The sequence below is a fragment of the Pecten maximus genome, chromosome 12, assembly GCF_902652985.1.
Source record: "Pecten maximus chromosome 12, xPecMax1.1, whole genome shotgun sequence".
Classification (NCBI taxonomy): Eukaryota; Metazoa; Mollusca; class Bivalvia; order Pectinida; family Pectinidae; genus Pecten; species Pecten maximus.
Genome location: NC_047026.1, coordinates 15,937,981 through 15,961,173, shown reverse-complemented (window position 1 = coordinate 15,961,173; position 23,193 = coordinate 15,937,981). Strand labels below are relative to the sequence as shown.

Here is a 23,193-nt window from a genome sequence, read left to right as displayed (position 1 = left end):
GGCCATACTAAAATTAAACAAACTAACTCTAAATAGTTCCTAACGCGTAAAATATAGCTCATGTAGACACAATATTATATATTATACGGCATATTGTGGTTGTTCATAGGCTCTCTTTTAATACGAAATGAAATTGCTTCAAAATTCCACACCAAAACATTGCCCAACCCAGATTAAATTCATTACATTACACAATGATATATATATTTTTAAAAAGACACTTAATGCGCTCCAACGTACAAAAAATATTATTTATTTATTTAATTATTTATTTACATATTTATTTGTCTATTTATTTATTTGTTTATTTATTTATTTATTTATTTATTTATCTATTTATTTATTTATTTATTTATTTATTTATCTATTTATCTATTTATTAAATATTTATCTATTTATCTATTTATTTATTGATTAAAATAAATAAATAAATATCGTTTGTCAAAATACAAACAAAATGTAAAGATCTACAATTTTCTAGATTTCTATATAATAATTTAAGGAGCTCTAGGCCTACTGTAACTTTTGATTTTATTCAATTTCGTTTTACGTCTCAACAATTTTTTAGAAGAATGCGGGATATCTATTGGGGAAAAACCTTATATTTTAGTAGTATATATGCGTACTGCATAACTATTATAAATATATATCATAAAATTACATATAATAATGATATGTCTGAATAATTTGTTTAAAGCAAGTTTCCGGATATTTTTGTAGTATGGTTTCGATTTTTATTTTGACATCACTTCCGGAATATGGATGAAACTGTTTGGAAATATATTGTTTTGCTGTTTGTTTTGATACGATTTTGTCAGTATGCGAATGCAGAATGCCAGGTGTTTGATGCACCAAAAGTATACGCAATCTTATCTAATGAAGATGGAAGCACGCGTGATAAAGATGGCAATTTGCTCATTTACGCCAATATGCAGCAGAAACTGCAGTTGGTGGGGAGGAACCTGACAGGCCTCAGTAAGGTAACCTTCACAACTCACAGTGCCAGCCAACCCGGGTCGCCCTGCAACGAGTATGACCAGTCGGACACGTATCAGGTAAATATAAGCTAGTCTTAGAACTTCGCAAAACATTTGCACCATTTCTACTGAAATTAATTCAGTCATGATTGCGAAATCTTATTGTTCAGGGGCCCCAGACGGGGTTCATGATTTACCGGTACATAGGCGATCTGTCAACAAAATGCTATTTTTAGAGTGTTGCTACAACTGTAAAATACACTACTTAAACCTAAACTTACTCGTTTAAATACAGAAGCTAAATTTTAAGACATGTTGAAAAAAATTGAAGAAGCCATGTTTGTCCAGATTTAACTTGGTCTGAAATTGTAGTTGGCCTAACTATTGAACTGCATGTGGGGTGCTGTACGTAGCTATAAATATATAGGCCTACATAAGCATTTACCTGTATTGATGACAAGCTTATCATTCACAAGCACATTTTTAATCTGAAAATAGACACAAAATTAAACTGATGAAACACCTATTACATATTCTAGATCTATAAAAGATAAGAATCTGAATTCGAACTGGTATTGATATGTAAACTTATATTATTATTAATATTTTAAATCCTGCATTTCCCCCAGTGTTATATCATAAAGGATTTGCATTTACATAGTTTATTTAATGGTACATGTTCTAAAGGAAGTTTTGATATATGTATTATAAATGAGGGTGATCCTACATGATTTTAACAGTGCTTTATATGAAATAACATAAGTACACAATTATACATCGATATTATTTACCCCCCCCCCCCCCCCCCCTTTTTTTTAAACAACACACTACAATAGCTGTTTTCTTTATGTACTACACATATTTAGTCGGTGAGATTGACATGTTCCATTAGTTATTTACACACTAAATGGTTATATGATGAGATTGATGGTCAGCTAGCTGACAGAATGACACTATATTAGAGCAAGTATATATTGCTGCAGGCACCATCTGTCCGCAGGCTATTACAGGCGTACTACAGAAGGCATTCTGTAATGTTACACATATATGATGAGATGTACATCATTAGAGTTTGAGAATAAAATGTCATAGCCATTGGCTTAGATGAACGTAAAGAAATATGCGTTGAAATAATTAAACGTAAATTAATTCTTATTCAAATGACAGTGGTTTTATCATTATTTTCTTTGTTTCCCCAAAGAAGAGTTTTACAAACAGAATACATGTATGTTCATTAATAATCAGACTGTCCACCAGTCCCAAACTTTTTGTAAAGAACTGCTCAGATGATCTATGACTATGTCAAGATGACTGATCAGTTTGAAGCTTATTATTAATTAGAATCAGAGATATCCTAGAGTTAGTACTTGAGACCAAAATTATGAAGCTCTATTTTATTTGTAAAAAAAAAAATTGGAGAGGACATGCCTGTTGTCCAATCCATTTGTTTTATAAGAATAAGAATTGTTGAAATGTAATGGCAAAGAGCAAATGCTATAATGTAATTATAGTCAACTTGAATACGTATTAGGCCACTAAATACCCTATATATATAGCTATAGGCATGCAGTTGGCCTTCATAAACAAGCTCTCATATATACAGAGGGGTGCCCTGTAAAGACAGGATTTGTTTTATGGATGTGGCCTTTATAGACAGGGTCTGTTTATTCATGTGACCTTTATAAACAGGATTTGTTTATTCATGTGACCTTTATCAACAGGATTTGATTCATACAGGTGGCCTTTATAGACAGGGTCTGTTTTATACATTTGGTCTTTATAAAATACTCTTTATAGACAGGTTTTGTTTTATATAGTTTACTTTAGGCTTTAAGGTGAACTCGACTACATATTTACATTTTATACAGAATTCACGATTTCTATTGACATTCCCAACATAAAAAAGTAAGAAAACTGACGGTGATCATCATACACTTGAGGACATGAATCAGCACTTCATTAAATGGGAATATCCATGACTTGTAATATAAGCTTATGATTGAACCCACGCACAGCTGCAAGTTCAAATTATAAATTTGTATACATATATACCCTGTTTAAATTTTTTGTGAATTTATTATAAAACATGCGAAAATTGAAAGTCGATATAATTTTTGATTGATACTATACAGCTATTCAGACTAGTTTTACATTGTCATGTATCAATATTGCTCCACTAAGATGTAAAATGACTTTATCCTTCAAACATAGTAACAGGAAGTGTCAATGTCAATATATTTATATTATAACACAGTTGTTGTACATGTATTTGATCTGTAGTTCAACAAGTTTATATATATATATTTACAGTGTAGACAAAAAGTTAGAATATGATAGAATAACTAGACTTATTGATAGAATATGACAGAATAATTAGAAGATGATAGAACATGATAGAATAACTAGAATATGATAGAATAATTAGAATATAAGAGAAGAATTTTGATGTGATAAATAATCAGAATATGATAGAAAAATATGAAAGAGTAATTAGAATATGATAGAATAATTAGAATATGATAGAAATATGAATATGACAGAATAATTGGAATATGACAAAATAATTAGAATATGATAGAAAAATATGAAAGAGTAATTAGAATATGATAGAATAATTATAATATGACTATAGACTATGATAGAATACTTAGAATATGATAGAATAATTAGAATATGATAGAAATATTAGAATTTGACAGAATAATTAGAATATGACAAAATAATTAGAATATGTCATGACAGAATATAAGAATAAAGTCAGCCCAATGTGATGTACCCGAGTGAATTTTGAAAACTTTTTAAATGTTACGTTTTCAAATAAAACTTTGGAAATTCTATTCTATCATATTCTAATTATTTTGTCATATTCTATATATTCTAATATTTAATTTGTGAGGGATGGTTTCAAAATAAAAGTTTATTTATATAATGTATAAGACTAACCAGTTTTGTGACATTGTGACGGACAAATGTCTGGCCATGGTGTAGCACACACCAGATATGTACTTCTGTCTATAAAAATGTGTAACATATGGTGTTGGGGCTATATAGAGGAAACTTGGCCATGGGCTCATATAAAACCTGTAGTTATTTATTTATATATTACCAGACTGGTACAAGGTATATGATTTTGTCAGTAGCAAGGTGATATCACCTTTACTGTCATAGTCCAGGTACGTGCGCGGCTTAGTCTATAATGTTTAAGTCATCAGCTTCAGGCTGTGGTTGTAATATGGAAATCATATATAATTATATGTTTGTATAATAGATGTTGTGTACAAAAATTATCACACATCTCATTTACATGCATTTATTACTTTTTATTAATTATCTTTATAATAACATTTTATGTTACAATATTGAATTATTTTTGAAACATGCAGTCAACTTAAATTCAAAGACTTCACATAAGTATACACATATATATCAAGGAATCACACTTTGCGAATTAATATAAATGGGTGTTCTCTCTTAATTAATGGCTTCAAATTAAAACCTACACACAGAGAAAAATAAATGTGCAGAAACATGACCTACATTAAATGTATACGTATATTTTCTGAAGTATGTCACATTGGCTTTAAAGCTACAGATTAATTGCTTTAATTAATTTACATGTACAAGGTATACCACCATTAGACCTACAAATGATTATACCTACCTAGCTATAGCTAGCTAGTGTATGTGATAAACATCATTTACAAACCCAGTGCTTTCTACTCTATATTAAAGATATATATGGCCTGTTGAATAAAATGTACATAGTAAAGTATGCTTTACATGAAGATTTATATTACTAGAGCTGTAAAAAGACTCTAGACAGCAAAAAAATGTATTTTAATTAATTTGATTCCACATATTTTGTAAGAAGAATATAATTACCAATTCTATCTAGATGTAAAAGTGAAAAGAAAATGAAAAATTAATACCAGGTCTTCAAATATTAATTATACTTATTATATTTTTGATAAAATATTTATAATTTTATGTTTCATTCCTTTATTTGAAATTTCATCAAAATTTGAAAATATGCATGTATTATATACATGTATATATATATATGTTCATTTCAGATATTTCTGTAATTTTTGTTCACACGATTGAGTAATTTATATAATTAAATTAGCACTAAAATATACATTAATGGTTTTATTTATATCTAGCTCTTTGTGTTAAACTTGGCAGCTGGGCTATTTTATGTAACAAAAAAACAATATCAGATGCTAAAAATATATACCGATTGACTTTAATTCATGCATAAGCTTAGCACATGATCAATGTTTGGGATCGATGACTTGCATTACAAAAGAAAGACGTCATCGTCCCTTCATTATTAACAGGTCAGGTCGGCACGATAACTGGTCAGAAATAGATGAAAGAAGTCCTATCTACATCTGTATCTAGACCATGTTTTGTAGTCTAGAGAAGATATGGATGGATGTCAAGCATGACATTGAATAGATATAGCTTTTATCACTAACTGTGTTGTAATGTTTAGGCTGTAGTATATCAAGTCACATTTAATGTAACCAGACCTTGGCCCCATTGTTTAAAACCTGATTATAATATGTATATTTATATGTAAGCTTCACACAAGTTGACAAACATCTTTTGTCTTCAAAAATATTGAAATTATAACAAAAACATAATTTATGTATTAAATCTGACAGATTGTGTAAATAAGTATAACAATATATGGTTAACTTTCAAGAAATTTCTTAAAGATGAATTTTGAAGGTTAAAAATTTGCAATCATGACCTATCAAATTGCAAGCTGATTTGGGTTTGAACAGATCTAGACAGCCTATTAAATATAGAGTACTATATACATGTATACATAATTTTTGTATAGTTCATTTAATTTTTATCCCCTCGCGACGAAAGTCGGGGAGGGGATATAGCGTTCCGTGCGTAAGTACGTACGTACGTACGTATGTTCACTTTTTGTCAGCGCTCTTGGGACTTCATTTTTTAACGGATTCTGACCAAACTTCATATATGGGTCCAGCATGGGAATACCTCGAACAAGTTCGTGTTTCGGGGTGACAAGGTCAAAGTTAAGGTCACCGTTGCTATTTATAGAAAATCCTTGTCAGCACTCTTGCAACTTCATTTCTGAACGGATCCTGATGACCAAACTTCATATATGGGTCCAACATGGGAATACCTCGAACAAGTTCATGTTTCAGGGTGCCAGGGTCAACGTCAAGGTCAGCATTACTATTTACAGAAAATCTTTGTCAGCGCTCTTGCGACTTCATTTTTGAACGGATCCTGATCATGACCAAACTTCATATATGGGTCCAGCATGCATATGGGAATACCTCGAACAAGTTCGTGTTTCAGGGTGCCAAGGTCAAGGTTAAGGTCACCGTTACTATTTATAGAAAATCTTTGTCAGCACTCTTGCGACTTCATTTCTGAACGGATCCTGACCAAACTTCATATATGGGTCCAGCATAGGAATGCCTCGAACGAGTTCGTTTTTTAGGGCGCCAAGGTCAAGGCCAATGTCACTGTTACTATTTATAGAAAATCTTTGTCAGCGCTGTAATGCGACTTCATTTTTGAACGGATCCTGACCAAACTTCATATATGGGTCAAGCATGGCAATACCTCAAACAAGTTCGTGTTTCAGGGCGCCAAGGTTAAGGTCAAGGTCACTGTTACTATTTATAGAAAATCTTTGCTTATATATGCGTTTAGATACACACATAATTATAATAACTATCAGGAAATGAAGTTGCTAGTGTGATGCGTAACCAGATACTGTTGAATGCATAACAATATATACCATATTTATCTGGCAATGAGTCCATGCCTGATAATAAGCCCATCCATGTCTATTGCAGTTCAGTGCAAATGACAACTGATGTTATTTCAATGTCCTGCAATAACTCCACCCCCCATTTTGCATCAGAGTTCATGTGTTAGCACGTTAGGGGATTTGTATCATTTGCGGTGCCTTGTTTATTATTAATATTCTATGAGATGATACAAATTATCTTTCTAAATGCATGGCTTGTGCATCATCTGGTTTAAATCAGCAAAATTAATGCATCGCCTAAAAGGAGAGAGTATATACGTATATAAGCATCACCAAGCTAGCTCAAACTGAATACAGTACTTCTTTGAAAAGGCACTTTAAGTGCTTGCTAATTAGTGTAAATACTTTTCAAATTTCAGGTCTGTAGTTTAAAAGTCATGGTCACTAATTGTTTGATACATGTACAAAAAGAGGTAATATAGCACACATTTCCATATTTTCAACCTTAAGGTGAACGCCTTCAAAGTCAAAAATAAATGTCAAAAGCTGATTTTTTTTTTTAAACAAAACCTTAAATCTTTGACTTTTTTCAAGTTCATGATGATAAGATGACTTAATTGCTCAAGAAGTGAAATAAAAAAATACAAATAGGATCTTCACATAGGAGGGTTTGTATCCATATACACTGTACATGTAGTTACTTAATCTCCCAAGGAATGGGGCTCATGTATGCAATGCTTTGATCCTTTGAACAGCTAGCTATAGCAAAAGTTGAACTTGAGTTCCAGTCTTTTTACCCTTTAAGCTAAAATTCCAAACTATTTCGTTCCATTTGTTAATTTGAACGCACGCCATGCATTGCCTTTTCAAGTCTTGACAATCTTTCATAAACTTATGCATTTGAGTAACAGTTCAGGTCTAAAGGTGAAAAAGACACTGTTGTTAATAAAAATGAAAAATTGACTTAAGCTCATGATCAATACAGTAATGTTTTCTGGGACCAGTCAATAAATGCTGGCATGGAATTTTTCATGAAGAGCTGTATCAGAAAAAAAGATGACTGATCATGATCAGTGACTGACATCCTCAAGTAATTTCCTTTTATCTTTGAGATTTAATTAATTAATGAAAAGGTCTCAAATTATTCTCATTTAAATTAATTACCTTTTCCAATCTAATTTTTAGTCAAATCAGATATTTAGTGTGGCGATATATAAATATGCCTATGAAATAAAAGATTTGTTTTCTTAGACAGTTCATCTTGATCTTTCATCCCTTATTACTGTCTTTGCTGCATATATATTGGCCACAAAAGTCAAACATTAACGTTTGTATTAAATTTCATTAGAAATTCCAACACAGGATATATTTCAATTCAATGCCGGCCTGTAACTAACTTTTAATTTCTGCAATAAAAATAACTGACTATTATGTGGGTTTGGGTAAAAATAGTTGACCCATCAGCTTTATGCAGGATAAATAAATATATATACAAAATGTATATGATACAATTAATATTGTACATGTTTGTATATATGTAAATGATGTTTTGAACATGAAATGATTTGCTAGATATTTTATACTGTCTAGACAATTATCTATATATATGGACAACATACATGTTATGTATATATACATGCATATGTACATATATAAGCCACATATAATATTTATATATATGTCAAAGCCACATAATATACATACATATACTGTATTTGACCTAATAAGGGCGCAGGGCGCGGGTAATTGACAGTGGGGGCACCCTTATTAAGATTACTTATTCTGAAGTTTTATGAAACAGACTATACCTTATAGCAGAATACCCAAGGCTGTGGAAACGGTAAAATATTCAGTCATAAAAATATTCCAGATGAAGATATCTATTCATTATCATATATTAAGCTTTAAAACATCACTTGAATATTCCTGTAAACTTGTTAACCATGCCAGCTGATCTTTAGACCAGAGAACGTGTGTTCCACCATTTATGTTCAAATGGAACTCTTTTGTGTTCTATTTATAGACACAGGTGATTTCCCAGATCATATCAGACATCGTTTTCTTTGACCTAATAATTGATTTACAATGCCTAGGCTTTTACTAGCTTTCTGTTCTGAACAAAAGTTATTTATCAACAAGAATGAAGTCTTTTACTTTATCTTCAAATAAAGATGGTAAGTTATTATTTGTATACATGTGTGTTTAGTTTCGGGTACTCTTTGCACTGACATGTCATCTGTATAGAAATAGACAAAATGTGACGAAAACTTGTGCTACTGAGTTACTTAATTTGTTGAAGAAAATTGAACACATAAAGTAGCAAAACATTTCACATGAATTATTACTTTTGAACACCATTTTGACACTCGGTCAAAGATTTATTTCCTTCAAAAAAAGGTAGGGGCGCCCTTATTAGGTCAAATACGGTATATTAAAACCACATATATAATAATTTATATATATGTTACAATAGGTCAGTTTACTTTGCGAAAAACACCGTGTTGCGTGCATAAATATGTTTTTTGCTCTGGGTAATTCATTTATGTAATTTATTGTTCAATATTTTGTATCAGTAAAGTTTACAAGATTATAAACAATTTCACCTTTGGAATTACACGTTTTTATAAAAGACTGAGAAAATAAAGCACCGAAATTGTTATCAATAATGTATTTTCTACTAGGACACGTGTCAATCCATGTGTGTATCATGCAAACACGCGTAACATACATATCACGAGAATTAAGCAGTTCTCGTTTTACAATTAATACCCGAGTTACAGCTAGAAATTGGCTGTATATAAATTAAAGTGACATGATGACATTTTGAAGTGAGGGAATCCCACCCGAGGAGCCCCCAATTACCATAGATAACCTAGTAAGTACATGTATTATGTATATAGAGGATCTTACATGAGTGGCTATGTATGAAATGTATTAAACTCGTTCATTAATTTGATATGCCATGGGCCTTTAGGTGTTTCTAATAGAAAAAATTAAGTCGATTGATAGTAAAATTGAAATGTGTTCAGAACTCACAACTTTTAAATGTGAAAGTGTTATAAACAGTTGGTCTTTTGAACTTATAAAAAAATATTCCTTAAATCAAAGTAAGAAAAATCCCCGTAACTGAGAATGATACAGTGATTTTAGAGAAAGATATATCAAACCGTACGAAAATGGAATTGATTTCGATGATTGACGAGAATGTGAGAGTGATGCCTGAACATGTAAACGATGAATGGATGACTAGAATGAATGTTGAGAAAATTAAAACAGCTAGCAAAACAATATTACTGCAATTTTTTACCAGTGTTCAGGAACTAGTAAATGAACAAACAATTCCCAATTTTTCCTGAATAAATTGACTGAATTTGGATACCAGTTTTTGTGTCTTTGCTTATGGTGTCCTCACACGTTAACGCTAGCCCTCCACCTCTGGGTTGCGAGTTCGAAACCTACGTGGGGCAGTTGCCAGGTACTGACCGTAGGCCGGTGGTTTTTCTCCGGTACTCCGGCTTTCCTCCACCTCCAAAACCTGGCACGTCCTTAAATGACCCTGGCTGTTAATAGGACGTTAAGCAAAAATAAACTAAACCAAAGTGTCTTTGCTTAGATCTAAGTTACGAATTCCAAAGGTAGAATCTTACACATTTCGACAATTTTTACCGGTTGATAAGCCATATTATTTTACCTTCTGCAGTTTTTGTAACATTAATGATAAATCATTATCTAATGAATGAAACAGGTGACTGTGGTGTAGTAACTGTGTAGTAAAACAGATCATGTGATCACATCTCATTTAGATGATTGGCTGAACCTCGCAATGCATTATGGATAACAGGCCGGTGACGTAAATCTATGTATACATGTCCTTATATAGCGATCCACTTGACTTGTACTGTGTAAACAGTCTGAATTTTGCATACTTAAATTTCAGTGCATAATTATAACCATGCATATAAGACAGAGGCATGTCATCACAGGGACATGACATGAATTGGTAACCCGTGATCCATATATATTTTTGTATTATTTATGGGGGTATTGATATTAATGTGGGATTCACAGCTCTTTTAATATATGGGGAAAAAAAATACAATTTTAAAAATTCTTGTCCATTTTCTTCCGGAGAGTTACACCGTTGACACTATAATAAATATGTTGATTCATAATTCATGCCAAGTCCCTGTGAATGCCATGATGAATTAGTGTACTCAAAATTCTTGCTGTAGAAAACATGTACATAAATTACTATTATAGCTTAGTCATATTTTTGAAGGATACATGCATTCAGCTTGAAAATTGCTAAAGCAATATTAGCTCATAATTTACATACCGTATATGACCTAATAATGAGTGTCAAAATGGTGTTCAAAAGTAATTACGTATACCCGCGCCCTGCACCCTTATATGTATAATTAAGAAAAAACGACTCAACACTTGGTGAATGGATGTGATCCTGATATATAGAAATTGTCGGCTTTATTGCTGATAAGGCCAAAATAAAGATATAGTTGGTTTGGTGTAAGCCGCCCGACCAGAAAAAATGTGCCTACTCAGAAAATTTTATTGTAAAATATAAAACTTTTTTTTTTTTTTTTCTGGATGACTTAAGCTTGACCATTCCGGATATTTAAGCCATTACCTTTCAACTTCACAACTTGACTTTTTATATTACATATGAACTACATTAATATTGTAAGCCATATCGTATTCTGACAACAGTCATTGATACAAGTATACCATGATTTAAATTCACTTTTAGGAAATATCTGCTAAAAATTCTTCAAGTAGAATGTGTATATATTGATTCGAATGCCAAATTTTCAACAATCTTAACTCATGCTCTGTATTCAACATACCAAATTATCTGTTGTTATGAAATCACATGTCTAAACTACAGGGACTTGGCACAAGTTCCCAACCCACAGTACTAGATATAATATATGTATATATATATATAGCCTGTGGATTTTTAATTTGTATCAAGTCCCTGTGATCTGAACATCAGCATAACTGAACAAATTACAGTTGATCCTTAATTATTATTTGAAGTCAGTGGGGTCATGAAAAAACTTTGACATATCTTGAGTATTTGAGGTAAAACCGGGTATATTTGATATAGAATTTTTACTATCAGTACTTATACTTCAAGTTAAACACGGGCTTCGACTTATCAGGAAGCTCAAATGGTTAGAGCCTCTGTCTACTGAGTTCACAGGTCTTGGGTTTGAGTCCCGATCTGGTCGCTGCATTAATTTAATCTCCTGTTATACATATATATATATATATATTTAGATAATAAATTGTTTTTATCCTTACGGACGAATTATAAAAGTAAAATAAAAAAATCAACTCTCCGTTAGCGCTTTCGTCGCGTCATGGCGACTCTTCAGAATGATTTTATTTTCAAAATAGATGATTATGACGTCATATATTATGATGTCATAGATGTAGACATAGAGACAGTAATACACAACACAGAATGGCAACATTGTGAATATAAAAATATTCGAAATAAAAATAAAAATAAAAATAAAACTGCCCTCAAAGTATTTATTTGGATTAATTATAAGTGAGTATAGCGTAGAAGTCAATCACAACAAGGCCTGGTTTCCTGAATAAACCCAGGTAGGAGGAAACCAGTCAACAAGAATATATTGATGAACCTGGCCTCTCTGTTGTGATAGACTTCTATGTACTAACTCATCCTTCAATCACAGCCGCATACCTTTGGGTATGATCCAGACGAGGGGCCTATATGAATCCATTATCCACCTCGGATGTTAACCTGTAGGTGTTGGCTAGCTGTATCCCTCTCACCTTAATTTCAATTACATATATACAAACACCATATAAGGAGTTAATGTTTGGAGAGGTTAGTTTTAATATTTATGTTATTCATGGATTCATATCTCAGAAGATGCATTGAACAGTAGTGTATCCTTAATAGCCACACATTATTTCCAGATCATGCTTTAGCCTTACATTACATTACTATTTATTAAATGACAATTATGCATTTTGCAGGTTACAGAGGCCAGCACTGATGGCCGTTATGCCACAGTGGTGGTGAATCTTCGCTCCTTTGGATCTGGCGAGGATTTTTACCACATTTGTACAAAGGGCGAACAGATGGGCAGCTGCTGGTACCACCAAGGAGAAAACAGTCTATCTCGTGTGGTAGTATACATAAAAGAGGAAGAGAAGACCCTGCTGCCATTGTGGATACAGATCTGCCTCATTGCGTTACTACTCTGCCTTTCCGGTCTCTTTAGTGGGCTCAATCTCGGATTGATGGCCCTTGACAAAACAGAATTAAAAATCATAGAAAAATGTGGTTCTAAAGATGAAAAAAGTTATGCAAAAAAGATCAACCCGGTTAGGAAGCGGGGTAACTTCCTGCTTTGTACGCTGCTGTTGGGTAATGTCCTTGTCAACAACACTCTCACGATATTGCTGGATGATGTGAGTAACGGTTTGTATGCAGTAATAGGTGCCACTCTTGGTATCGTGATATTCGGAGAGATCATTCCGCAGGCTATATGTTCCCGACATGGACTGGCTGTGGGGGCTCAGACGATCTGGCTCACTCGGCTTTTCATGCTGATTACATTTCCGTTATCGTTTCCTATTAGTCTTCTACTGGATAAAATTCTGGGAGAGGAAATTGGTCAGGTGTATGACCGGGAAAAATTGTCAGAACTTGTGCGAGTGACTAAAGATTTTAATGATCTTCGGAAAGAGGAGGTAGATATTATAGAAGGTGCGTTAGAATTGACGAGAAAACCTGTACGAGATATTATGACCAAAATTGAGGATGTGTATATGTTGGAATATTTATCTCTGCTAGATTTTGAGACAGTGACAGAAATTATGAAGCGGGGCTACACCCGTATTCCAGTTTATGATGGAGATAAAAGTAATATTGTTGCTCTACTTAATATTAAAGATCTTGCCCTGGTAGATCCAGATGATAAAACACCATTGAAAACTGTCATCAAGTTCTTCCAGCATCCCCTGGTGTTTGTGTTTGATGACCAGAAACTAGATCAAATGCTGCAAGATTTCAGGAAAGGTGAGTGAAGATAATGAGAGAAATAATGAATTGTTTATAGCAAGTTTAAATTATACTTTTTGTAAATTTATATATAGAAATGATGATAACTAATGTATAAACTTAATTACGGAAAGGGCAGATAACTCATGTATACATTTATTAACAGAAATGGGAGATAACTTATGTATAAATATATAAAGAGAAAGGGTGATAAATATAACTTATGTATAAATTTACTTACAGAAAGGGGAGTTTATTCATGTATGAATTCATTAACAGAAAAGGGAGATAACTTATGTAAAAAATTATAAAGAGAAGGGGTGATAAATATAACTAATGTATAAATTTATTTACAGAAAGGGGAGATAATTACTGTGATGATTATCTGCCCAAGATAAGATCATCAACATTGCAACATTAAATTTCCAATAGAAAACAAGGCAATTATGGAATTATCATTTAAGGAATATTGATCACTTCCAGGCTAGGTCATGATAAGTTTGTAGGCTTCATGCAACTACATCTATTCTGATGACAGGCATTTAGGGAAAATCAGAAAGTTATCTTTATCACATTAATAGAATATATATATCCAAGCTACCTTCCCATCACTATAGACATACAATAAGATCACAACTAGGAAATATGATACTATATTGCATTAAAAGTATATTAATTTTGGGGTTAACATTCCTAGGTCTATAGCTGATAACCAAAAGACCTAGAATCTGTTAATACAAATAGAGCAATCCAGGCCCATTGGGCCTTTTAAAACTCGTTCACCAGTGACATAGCTAGGTACTGATTTATCAGTCTAGTATATACATATGAAGTTTTAAGAGCCTTGCTATCAACAAGTGGCTTTAGTATTGATATTGCTGTGTGTATGATATTTATTTGTTAAAATAGACCTATGTGTGTATTGATTCTGTGACTGTGAACATCACGTATTATGTGTGCACGAACAGAGTGTGATTCAATAGATATAAAGCATTGTAACACTGTAGATGTATCAACATACATGGAAAAGATGTATTGTATTCACCATAGATAGCATATGGACCCAATGGGAATATTGTCACATCGTGTGCTAATTAGGATGATTTGAATCGAGCACGTCAAGAGCCAACAGAGGTGATTGATAGATAGGAAAGGATGTGACTACACAAGTTCCATATTAATTAATATAATTCAGCTTCAGCCAAACTTGTGCTGAAAAGGCATGCTCATTTATAAAAAATATCTTGATATCATGGAGGGGGGGGGGGGGGGGTGTAAAAGGCCCTAATAGAGGAGCAATGATGCTGTTTTAATTAGGGTCTGTCACACACAGCCGATTTGGCTCACCAGATCTATACGGAGCATAACTTCGGCAATTTTCAGGGATATGTACTAGTATGGCAGCCCAACAGTATTACATTGCTCAGAATGGTTGTGCCTGTACATTGTCAGGAAATCAATGAAATAAATTAGCAATGACAAACAAATAAGTTTCTGTATATTTACAAAAATTTCTGCCATTGTGCCACCTGAATGAAAAACAGAACAACCATGACAGTGCAACAGCAGTACAATTGACATTACAAAGGTATGGCTTCATTGATGTCCATGGATACCACATGTAGTGTTCTGTACTAAGGTATGGCTTCATTGATGTCCATATAGATACCACATGTAGTGTCCTGTACTAAGGTATGGCTTCATTGATGTCCGTGGATACCACATGTAGTGTCCTGTACTAAGGTATGGCTCCATTGATGTCCGTGGATACCACATGTAGTGCCCTGTACTAAGGTATGGCTTCATTGATGTCCGTGGATACCACATGTAGTGTCCTGTACTAAGGTATGGCTTCATTGATGTCCGTAGATACCACATGTAGTGTCCTGTGATTGATTGGATCTCTCGTGACCTCAATGTATATCGGATATACTATTTGATGTGATACCATAGTCATGCCGAATCGATGTACATGTACTGTGATACTCTACTGACTACCGTATATATGTAGTACTAATATTCTGTTACTGTTGTGCATTTAGGGAGAATGTCAGAACAACAGGAATGCTAGTAATTTGATCTTCATATTTATTAGATCATCTAACCCAAAGAGTCAAGATGACCTATAGCCATTGTGCTCTGTCAGTCATCATGTGCCATCCCTCGTGCGCAATATGCGCTGTTAGACTTTAACTTTCAAAACGGTACTCTTCTTTAACCCCAAAACAGATTACTACCAAATTGGTGTGAAACATCATTGGGGAGAGCAATCATGTTTCATATAAATGAGGGTGGTCTAGCTGACCCCTGGGGCCTGAGTGGCAAGCTAGGGCCCCAAAAGAACTTTTGCTTTAAAACCTTACTCCTCCCTAACTCTTGGATGGATTACATTCAAATTTGGTATGAAACGTTATTGGGGGAGGGAGGTCATGTTTTACATAAATTAGGCTGGTCTGATCCCTGAGGCCCGAGTAGCGGGGCCCAAAATGTGGAACTTCGGTGAATTTTTGCTGTAAACCTCTACTCCTCCTTAACCCTTGGGTAGATTACAACCAAATTATCTGTGAAATATTTTGGGGGATTCCGGAGGGCAACCGTATTTTATGTAAATCAGGCTGGACCGACCCCTGGGGCCAGAGGGGCAGGGTTCCAAAAGGGGAGCTTTGCTGAAATTTCACCTTTAAAACCATACTCTTATATACTAATATATATATACATTGTATGTATTAAAACAAATGGCCTTTATATCCCTGTTTGGGTACAAAATTTGGAGACATCTAGCTATAGGGTCAGAATTTTAATATATCCATCCAGATGATTTGAGGGGCAAATGGAGGTCTGAATATTGATGTGACAGTTCCTTGACCAAGGGATGTCTTGTGATGTGTCAGCAGCAGTGAAAGTGTCCCTTATATTGTAACGTTATATATATACATGTAGTGTAATCTGCCTCTAGTGTCTACACTGTAATGAAAACACTGATATTTTACATATACATATATATATATATTAACAAGCTTAAGCATTCATTAATATATAGAAGTTTTAACTAATGCTTTAACTGTTTGCTGGGTTGATAACCCCAAGTACATGTTTAGTTCATTTTAAGAAAGAGTCTTCTTGTAGTAGCTTGTGGCTACCTGACTAAACAACATAGGAGAGATTGGCTGCATGCTATCAAAAGTGATGGGGGATATAAATGTATCAATTTGCAAATGGACACCCATATGTGATAACACAGAGTGATTTGTGATCTGGGTAATCTGATTAAACCACCTCATTAAGTCCAGGGATCCAGTATAAGTCTAAGATATGCTGATACTCGGAGTTGTTGTGGCCTCGATCTCCTGTACATGCCTTGCTCTATTTTAGCACCAGTGACATATATCTGTGTACAGTTGGAATATATGAGGGCCTCAACAAGTTGCAACTGAGAGGCAGTCAGACTGGGTCAGAATAACCAAATTAGTATTGAATTCAGTTTGAATATATATAAGTTTTCATATACAGGCTACATCTGATACGCTATACTTGTACAGTTGAACTTTGTCTTTGTGAATCCTCAATTCTCTTATACATGTACATGAAAATACATGTATGTTTAACTAGTCTTCATTCAAATATTACTATTGAGTTTAACTTTGACAAGTGATTTAGACAACAATTTGAATGCATGAAAATATAATTTTTTACAGTACATTCCATCTATGCATTAGACAGTGACAAATTGTAGTCAATTCTAGCACCCAGTAATTGTGTTCTCACCACCCGGTGGATATGTTAAATTTGATATACATGTATACATGTATATGTATAGTAATTTATATTTGATAGGTAAATTGGAGCCTATCAAGGACAAAATGCATCTATATATATAAATATACATATATATATAGGATCCTGACAAAACATCATTAAATAGGATCTAGATTGGCTGGCAGATAAACTGGCATTTCCATCCTGTTGTCACACCAAGCTCGACCAATTAATGCACTAGCTCTCGTGCAGCACGTAATTTGTACATTTGAAGATATATATGTATAGATACATGACATTATAGTTTTCATAGGAATCATTGAAACTTCTGTACATTTTCATGCCTCGGTCATCATCAGGTGGTCAGAGTGTTAGGTACCCTTTGTCCGGCTTTTCCTCAGTAATTATCGTATGAGTCCCCACCAAGATTGAGTTGTGTACGTTCATCCTCCACACTTATATAGACTGTCTGGGCTCCGTCTACTGCTTGTTAATGGAATTTCATAGTTCGGGCATACATGTATGTTCACATGCACCTAGCTAGGAGAGGCGATGTGTCATGATCATGACCATCTGCTAAAATTAGGTCACTCTGACCTTCATTTTGACCTTTGACCTACATCAAATAAAAAGCTTGTCGAGAGTTTCTGTCTGCTATACATACCCCCATCACTGGAACTGTAAACCTAGGACAAAAGTAGGTACAGTCATTCATTCTGACCTATATTTTGACCTACATCAAATTAAAAAAAAATAAAACAAGCTCTATTTCCTACACTGCTTGTCATTGGAACTTCATTTTGGGGGCTTTGACCTATACTTTAACTTTAACCATCAAAGAAAAAAGGGTCAAATGTGTTAAAATGTTGAAACAATTTCTCCTCAAAAACCAACTCACCCGAGACCTGATATTGGGCCTGAAGTCGGATGAAAGGCTACCAAGTTTGTTCAAATGAATGACCTTGACCAACATTCAAGGTCTCAAGGGTCAAATGTCTTAAGATCTTTAAATAAAATCTTCTCGTTAACCATGCATAGGCCCAGGGTCATTTGTTATATTCATTTCACAAAAATGATATATGCTGATGTAAATAATCTAACTTATAGGACTAGGACGATCGACCTTGGGTGCAAAAAAAAGATCAAGGTCAAGTTTTGTATCTTCTCACTGATAAACAATTTGTTATGACATGATGAAGCAAAGTTTGTTTAAATTAAACAAATAGTGAGATGTGTAAAGCAAACCATCATCTATCAGTTTAGTGGGAATAGGGACATACATGTTGACACAATTATGTCTGGTTGTGTATATATCATGTATAAAGTACATATGACTTTGTGCAGACAGTCAGTTATCTTAGTAGGAATATGTTGTAATCAGATACATTGTGGAAGCCTACTTTTGCTTTATCTCAATACTGACAAGATGAAGGAGGTTATAGTGCATCTGCCTTATAATAGCCTTAATTGTGTAGGTTTTACTTGAATCATACGTACACAAGGCATTAAAATAGGATTTGGTTGGTTCTGTATTTATCCTAAAATAAAGCCCCTCCCCTAGTGAAATCAGTTTAGTACCAAATCTAACCTCTAATAAGTCCCTCCCCTGGTGAAATAATTTAGTACCATATTTATCCTAAAATAAGCCTAATCCCCTGGTGAAATAGTTTAGTACCATATTTATCCTCTATTAAGCCCCCTCCCCTAGTGAAATAACTTCTTCTCAATAGCCAAGAGGCTTAGAGGCCTGATATTGGGCATATCATGCTGGGGTGAAGGGCTATCAGGATTGTTCAAATGAATAACCTTGACCTTCATTCAAAGTCACAGGGGTCAGACATGCTAAGGCCAAGAGACTCGATATTGAGCCAGTAGCATGCATGGGTGAAGGGCTAACAAGATGGTTCAAATGAATGACCTTGACCCTCATTCAAAGTCACAGGGGTCAGACATGCTAAGGCCAAGAGACTCGATATTGAGCCAGTAGCATGCATGGATGAAGGGCTAACAAGATGGTTCAAATGAATGACCTTGACCCTCATTCAATGGGCATATATTGTGCTGGGGTGAAGGGTTATCAAGATTGTTCAAATAAATGACATTGGCCATCATTCAAGGTCACAGGGTTCAAGTATGCTAAATTTTTAAACCTCTTCTTTTCATTAAGCTAGAGGCCAAGAGACCTGATATTGGGCCTTTTTTAGCACGCTGGGACATGCACAATAACCTCAAATTCAAGTTACCGGAATTAGATATGCCAAAATATATCAAAACTCGGGTGACCATTAAGGCCTATGGGCCTCTTGCTTGTAATGTGTGGTTTGATTACCCAAGTCGATTTGTGTTTCTCGGGAAGCTGAGAAACAGGCCAGTCTATGCTATTGTTTAACCTAAATGCTCCGGAAGGCATGCAATGGATGTTGTTTATTGAGGTAGTCACCAACTACTACAAGGAGACCCAACCTCAAAATGACCCTGGTTGTTCACGGGGTGATAATATAAACCAAGTAAACAAAATTAAACAAACCCTTATGATAATTCAAAGAAGTTTGCTTGTGTGTAAACTTACATATACACAGAAATATGTAATTATGAACTGTGAACATCAGCAGACTGTATGTGCATTGAATCTACCACCAGATTATGTAGTAATCCTGTAATGTATAGAATGGTATCGGGATAATTATTTGTGGGTTCTCATGATCACCAGTCAACAATTGGATCTATTTTTCAAACTGAACCGCAAATATACCAGTCAAATGTTCCTGTGCCATGAATCACATGGTCATTTTGGAGATATTCTGACAGCATAATTATAAGGGCTGGACACAAATTTCAGACCCTTCTGTCTGTATACATGTGTGGTAGACTTTGTCATAGGGAAAATGTGCATGTTCCAGTGCTTATAATTACACTACACACAAATTTCAATGTAACTATAAAGTGACTAAAATACTGATGTTTTGCTTAGAATGGAATTACATTCCCACTTGTGGAGGGTATATATAATACAATGTATAAAAGTTTGGGAAAAGTAGAGAAATGTACGTCGAATAACTACTTGTACTTGTACTTGTAAAATGTTGTTCTGTGCTGTTTTTTCCAGGACATTCTCACATGGCAATCGTCAGACGTGTGAACAATGAAGGAGAAGGCGACCCATTTTACGAGACATTAGGCGTCGTCACTCTGGAAGATGTTATTGAGGAAATCATTCAAGGGGAGATAATTGATGAAACAGACACATTGAGTATGTATAATTATACTGTTATTAGTTATATGATATGCTGTATATGTAATGTTTATCTAGTGTGTGTAACCTTATTGAATTTGCTATCTGATATTATATATTCCATCCACAGAGTATTACACAATGTGAAGTTGGTGCGCTTCATCTAAACTTTTTTAGCTAAACTGGTCTGAAGGACTGTTGAGCTTATGTCATGATGCAGCATCCTTGTCTGTTCATTGTCCATCAACATTTCCTTTAAATTGCTACTATTCCTGAATGACTGAATGTAATCTGATCAAATTTTGTCTGGGGCATCATCAATTGAAGGAGATCCAATATTGTATAAATGAAAAAGGTGGGTCTAGATCTGCTGGGGCCAGAGGAACAGGGCCCAATATAGGGGAAATAGAGGTAAATTAACATAATGAAATTGGATCATATTTGGTTTAGAGCATCATTGGGCAAAGGAGATTGAGTTCAATGTTGTATAAATGGAGGGTGTGGCTCCCTTGGGGCAGAGGGAATGGACACAACATGGGAAATTGCAGGCTTAGGTAAATCTTTGGAATTGCTACTAGTCCTAAACTACTGAATGGATTTTGATAAAAATCTGCCATTGGAGGAAGTCAAAATTGGTTATTAATAAAGTTAAGTGCATGACAAGTAAATTTGCTTTGAACCTCTATGGGAACAGAAAGCTAAATGTTACTGAAAAAAAATGGTTGACTATACCAAGCATGATACTGAGAGGCAGATCCCAAAATGGATACCGGTAAGTATTTGTTATATTTCTTAGACATGTGTTTTCCCAGGTCACAGAAATATCCTGATGAGAGTTGCAGGCCTCTTGGGTCTCTTGTTTTCTGCAAGTAATGCTGTAAAATTTATATAAAATTTTCAGCAGAAATTTGCCGTGTTTGATCAGTGAAATTGCTCCCTTATCATTACCAGGTTATAAAATAGTCATTCTGTAATGAAATCTCTGAAGTACTAGCTCAATAATTTATTAAAACAGGATTTGTTTGAACTCTAAGTTTGATGTTTAATCAATAGTCATAAATTGACGAAGGATATAATAATTACCAGCACAGCCTGTTAATAAAGCTTGAGAATAGACAATCATCAGTGATGGACTCTAATAATTTGGAATTTGTATTAAATAAATTTCCTAGAAGTTGATTAACTAACATATAGAATATCAGTCCATATTTTTTTCACACTATAGATTCATTATTATTGTTTAAATGTATATAGGTTAAACTTGCTAAGGCGAGTTAGTGTATATTTATACCTATAAAGTTGATCATAGATACACCATTCAGGATTTCTCTTAAAGTGTCCATGAGCTGAATATAATGTGGTTTCAAGACTGTCTCAACTATTTGTATTCAAGGTCATAAAGGTCAATGTGTTAAGAACTACAGAAGCATTTCTTGAAGAATAGTAGGTGATAGACCCTTTGATTTACATAAATCTGATGAGTTAATTAATGTAATAGTAGAGGATGTATAGTAATGATGCGTTGTCTGTGCAACCAAATGCCGAAGGGTCAAATGAGCTTATACTGGGGTTTGGTGTCTGTGTTCATCCAGCATTTATCTGGCATCACCTTTTTCTGTAAATGACTTCTTATCAAAAAGGAAATGGCCTTGAATCATTGTATTTGGCTAGCTTGTAGGTTCCTCGGATGGATCCCGATAAAGTTTGATAAGGAAATGACCTTGAGCAATATTCAAGGTCACAAATTTGTTAAAACACTTTTTCTGATTAACTAACTAAAAGGTCTGGAATCAAGATATTTGACTGGTAGGTTTCTACAATGGAGCCCTAGGATGTTTGCATTTAGAAATGACCTTGATGCATATTCAAGGTCAAGTGTGTTTAAAGCCTGGAAAACATTCTTCTGATGATGCCTGAGAAAGATTTTGAAAAGAAATTACCTTGACCAGTATTCAAGGTCATAGGGGTCAAACTGCCTGGAATCAAGATATTTGGCTGGTATATGTTCTGGGATGATGCCCAACAAAGTTTGCAAAAAGAAATGACATTGACCCATATTCAAGGTCACACTCACTAGGATCTTTTGATTAGCTGAAAGGCTGCTGACAGTGATGAAAAATGAAAAAAAAATGAAATACCGTATTTGACCTAATAAGGGCGCAGGGCGCGGATAATTGACAGTGGGGGCGCTCTTATTAAGATTAGTTATTCTGAAGTTTTATGAAACAGACTTTACCTTATAGCAGAATACCCAAGGCTGTGGAAACGGTAAAATATTCAGTCATAAAAATATTCCAGATGAAGATATCTATTCATGATCATATATTAAGCTTAAACATCACTTGAATATTCCTGTAAACTTGTAAACCATTCCAGCTGATCTTTAGACCAGAGAACGTGT

General features: G+C 34.1%; 1 protein-coding gene across 1 annotated transcript in view; it reads left to right on the top strand.

The window, feature by feature from the left end:
• The first annotated feature begins 758 nt into the window (after window positions 1-758).
• LOC117338880 (metal transporter CNNM4-like) overlaps window positions 759-23,193 on the top strand; it is a 47,610-nt gene continuing 25,175 nt past the window's right edge. The window contains exons 1-3 of the mRNA XM_033900244.1: window positions 759-1,055; window positions 12,775-13,822; window positions 20,667-20,810. Coding sequence (XP_033756135.1) covers window positions 759-1,055; window positions 12,775-13,822; window positions 20,667-20,810 — 1,489 coding nt within the window. The remainder of the gene's footprint in view (window positions 1,056-12,774; window positions 13,823-20,666; window positions 20,811-23,193) is intronic.